Source organism: Hyposmocoma kahamanoa, unplaced genomic scaffold (genome assembly GCF_003589595.1).
Source record: "Hyposmocoma kahamanoa isolate Upper Pololo Valley unplaced genomic scaffold, ASM358959v1 95, whole genome shotgun sequence".
Classification (NCBI taxonomy): domain Eukaryota; kingdom Metazoa; phylum Arthropoda; class Insecta; order Lepidoptera; family Cosmopterigidae; genus Hyposmocoma; species Hyposmocoma kahamanoa.
Genome location: NW_020654972.1, coordinates 11680953 through 11685112, shown reverse-complemented (window position 1 = coordinate 11685112; position 4160 = coordinate 11680953). Strand labels below are relative to the sequence as shown.

At 41.3% G+C, this 4160-nt stretch overlaps 1 protein-coding gene across 1 annotated transcript; it reads left to right on the top strand.

Moving 5' to 3' along the window:
• LOC113238261 (helix-loop-helix protein delilah-like) lies at positions 1-734 on the top strand. Its single transcript, XM_026475070.1, has one exon. It carries the CDS (start codon positions 35-37, stop codon positions 503-505), a length of 471 nt encoding a protein of 156 aa, XP_026330855.1. The 5' UTR covers positions 1-34; the 3' UTR covers positions 506-734.
• The last annotated feature ends 3426 nt before the right edge of the window (positions 735-4160 follow it).

The following is a 4160-nucleotide window of genomic DNA, read 5'->3' as shown; positions in this document are numbered from 1 at the left end:
CACGGCGGCCCTCTTGCCGAGCCGCCGCCACTCCATGCCCGAGCACGACAAGTACCAGCTGCGCCCGCGCGGGCCGGTGCGCCACGAGCCGCGCGCCCGCCGCGCGCCGCAGCCGCTCAGCAAGTACCGCCGCAAGACGGCCAACGCGCGCGAGCGCAGCCGGATGCGGGAGATCAACCGCGCCTTCGAGACGCTGCGCCGGGCCGTGCCCGCCTCCGAAGTGGTCGGCGCGCCCGTGCAGTGCGAGAAGCTCACCAAGATCTCGACGCTGCGGCTGGCCATGCGCTACATCACGGCGCTGTCCGCGATGCTGCACGACGGGGACAGTGGCGGCGACGACTCGCGCCCCGATCGCTGGTCCTCGCCCTTCTGCTCCGACCTGTCGGAGTTGTCGACGGAGCTGGAGCGCGAGACGCCCTCGGAGTTCGCGGAGGACTCGCTCTCGCCCTTCGACTCCTTCTTCGCCGAGTTCGAGTGCGAGTACGTGGACCGAACGTTTGCGTGACGGCTACGGCTGCGGCTGCGGTGACAGTCGCGTGACAGTGCTCGCTTTTGCTGTGTTGTGATGATACGACCTCGCCTCGATCGGGGTCACTCGGTCGGACTCTGGACTGCTGGTGCTAATTAGGTATTAATACAACTTCTGCCATATTTTAATTTTTAATGTTTTGTATGAGAAATATTTTGAGATTTACCTATTTATTGCCCGGTTAATAATAAATTTTAATTGTTACTGTTTGAGCACATTTTTATTTAAAGTTCGTTGGGTGTCTTTGAAATTTCACGTTCACATCGCGCATGATAGCCGATATCTAAGTTCTAACACATTTGAAAGAGTACGCTTGGTTGTGTTTGAGATCTCGCAATGAAAGTATATTACACTCGTGTACATTGCACATAAGTATAGTATAAGTTTTACCTCAATCAACGCGTCAATTTGTTAACCATAAATGTAAAATTTATCGGCTCTTGCGCCGGCTCTAGGACAAATCCACTAGCAACTATTAACGAAAGTTACCAATATGGACAATTAATTAATTCTCGGTTATCTTTGACACCTTTTAAGTACTATATGTATCAACATATTAATGTAGGTATTAACTACATGTTCAAGAGGTGCACACATAAGGCACATGGATAATACGTTCTTAGTTCTTAGTGCAGAAAATTTGACGATTTGAAAGAGATTATTCAATACTATTCAGTGTTTTTCAGTTATCAGTCGATACCTGACAGTGGCTAATACCTGACAGTGCTCATTTCTGTACATATCAGTACTAATATTTATTTAAATTATTTTTTTTAGCCACTTGCGTACGTAGCTACATAAGAAGTTTTAACACCATTCTAAACAAAGAAAGATTCCTGTCTCTCAAAATGAATACAGTGGGGGAAGTGAAGACGTACCCTACGCCTCGTCTGTTCTTATTATAGCGAGAGTGCAACGCGAAGGGCGCACCCGTTTGTGAAGATAAAAGTGTCATCAATCTTTCTAAAGATATTCGAATAATCATACATTTGTATGATCAATATGATCAAGATCAGATCATCAGATCTTGCCATCAACGTATGTGACATAACGGTGGAGAAAAGGTAGAGTTAGTTAAAATAATTTATTATTTGTACGCTAGTTTTCTTTCTGAATAATTTAAGCAACTCACATTTGGGGTCCACAGATCCACAGTGTCACAAATATTGACAAACTTACAAAATGAAACTAAGGACCTATTCATAAAAATGTACCCATGCAATAGCTACTTCATTAGTCTGGAAACTCTAAAAAAACTTTAAAAGCTAGGCAAACGTGGAAGACACATACAAACAGCACACATTGAATTTAGTGGAATAATGCAACAATGGATGAAATTGATTTCTGGCGACCTAATTCTGCTATCAAAACCCATCAGCATGACCGGTGATGCGGAGAATGATCTCTGATTGTTCAATGACTACGGAAGCGTGGGCAACAATACAATACACACAGTTCCTTCTTGCTAACATCACCTTTGAAGATAGAACTTTGTCGCAGTAACTGCCGCTAGTTGTCTTGCCCACGCGGATTGATCTCTCTCATTGTTCTCGAGACAAGTTGAAATGGGCGTATTAGGTTTGTGCTACGGGTGATTAATTTTATATGTTTTTGCTCAATAATTACAACATTTATTCGTGATAAAGAAAAAAAATCAGATATTGTTGTCATTCCGCAATAACGAGTTGTGTGTAAACTCTTTTTAATCCGAGGTTTGTCGCAACAAACACATCGCGCAATAAAGAACCAAGTGCTGGTGTCGATGTCGTGGTCTCCCGGCGCCGCCCGTTTTGGGATAAGCGGATTGCTTTCTCGCCAAATAAGGGTTTCATGACAGTTCATTGAATTATGCGATTAAATGACAAGAGAGCGAGCACCGCGCCGCGCGGTTCCCGCGATGCATGATTGGAACGTGAGATGCGATGAAGATGGGTGAAAAGGAACTATGAGGAAAAATTTAGCGCCAATAAACATGGGTTCTAGTAACATTTATTTCTTATTTTAAAGTTAAAAATAACCGTCACCGAAAAAATTGCTGATAGTTTAAAAATGTTCATTATTTCTCTTCACATCAATACCTAAAACACGAAGTCTTATAGAACATAATGTGTATAAATATAAGTTTAAATAAAGGATGTTTAGATGTCGGTTTTCCTTTTACTCACTAGATTTTTTTCTATAATTAAAATAAGTAAAGCTCTTTGTCGATTAACTTTAACTATATTTTCTTACTGCAAGTGACTTTCAGAGACATTGTCACACACACACCCATTGTAAGGTAGGAAGAAGCAGGAAGACCCTAAAATTATCCACCCTTTCGGCTGTGGTTGCTGCCTAAACTTGTCCTCGTTTCGGCGTCGTTGACAGTTTGACATGGAGCTGTCCGTCAAAGCTTCAGAAACTGGCGATTGATTAAACTGAGGCGTTACCAAATACAGCGTCGCCTTAATCGGCGCATGCGCATGACGGCATTGCGAAACTCACATTGCCTATGTAGGTACTTGTGTCACATATTACTAGATGTACTTTAATAAACTCACTAGTTTTAATAAATGTGTTCAAAAATTTTTGATCACACCAACTCTTAATTCTTAGAGGAAAAGTGTTGTAAAGTCTTTTTTTAATTCTTTTAAAAAAAAGTATTAAAATAAAACTAAATTCTTAAGTTTTAAATTCTTCTAAAGCTACAGTTACGGGCACATGAAGTTTGACATGCTGCGGACCCGGTACTATGTTACCAATAACTCTAACTTAAGTCAGAGTAGGAGGAACATGATAATTTCATGGACTGGGTAGAACTAAAATAGATAAATCTGTTATTGTAGAACTTAATATATGGGATATCTCTCGGTTTTGCGATTGTTACATATAGGGAGTGAAACTTTTTCGGCTCTAAATTGTTTCTTCATGTAAATCATTTGTAATATAAGGTACCTATAACTGGTTGATGATTCTGTCATCTCGGCCAGCCGTGACCGTGGGTTCAGCAAAGGGCCCGAAACGCGATTTAAATTTGAAAAATAGTGTCATGAGAGACAGGAGCCCAAACTAGATACAGGTACCCAAGTTCTGTGCTGTGGCGATATTTTAACAAAATTTATTTTCTATTTACTCATTATAAGGAAATGAAACAATTTTTTCGGATTTAAATGGATTAAGAACTCGATATGTACACCAGTACGGACTGTACGTTGCAAATAAAATCCGGCGGTTCGAAGACCTCAAGAACAAACGTGTGCGCGCCATAACTGCATTAACTTTTCTTAAAAAGTGCCGCGACAGTAACATAGTTCCAACATGCGTTAAAATAACTCCACGAAGAGACATCTACGGTAGTGATCGCATACTACCACCTCAGTCAACTGTGACCATGGGACCTGTAAAGGGCCGAAACGTCGGTTTCTTTGAAAAAACAAATATACGCGATTTAAATCCGGAAAAATAGAGTCATTTCCTATGTGTAACAATCGCGAAAACCTAAGAACTCGATATACTCATTATAAGTTTTTATAAAAAATAAAACAAGTTTTCTTTTATCCGAATTCGGTCAACGGTAACTAAAACGCCAAAATGAATCATTTGAGCTCAAACACAACGTGGCTGCTGTACGTTGTTGAGGACTTTTTTTCAT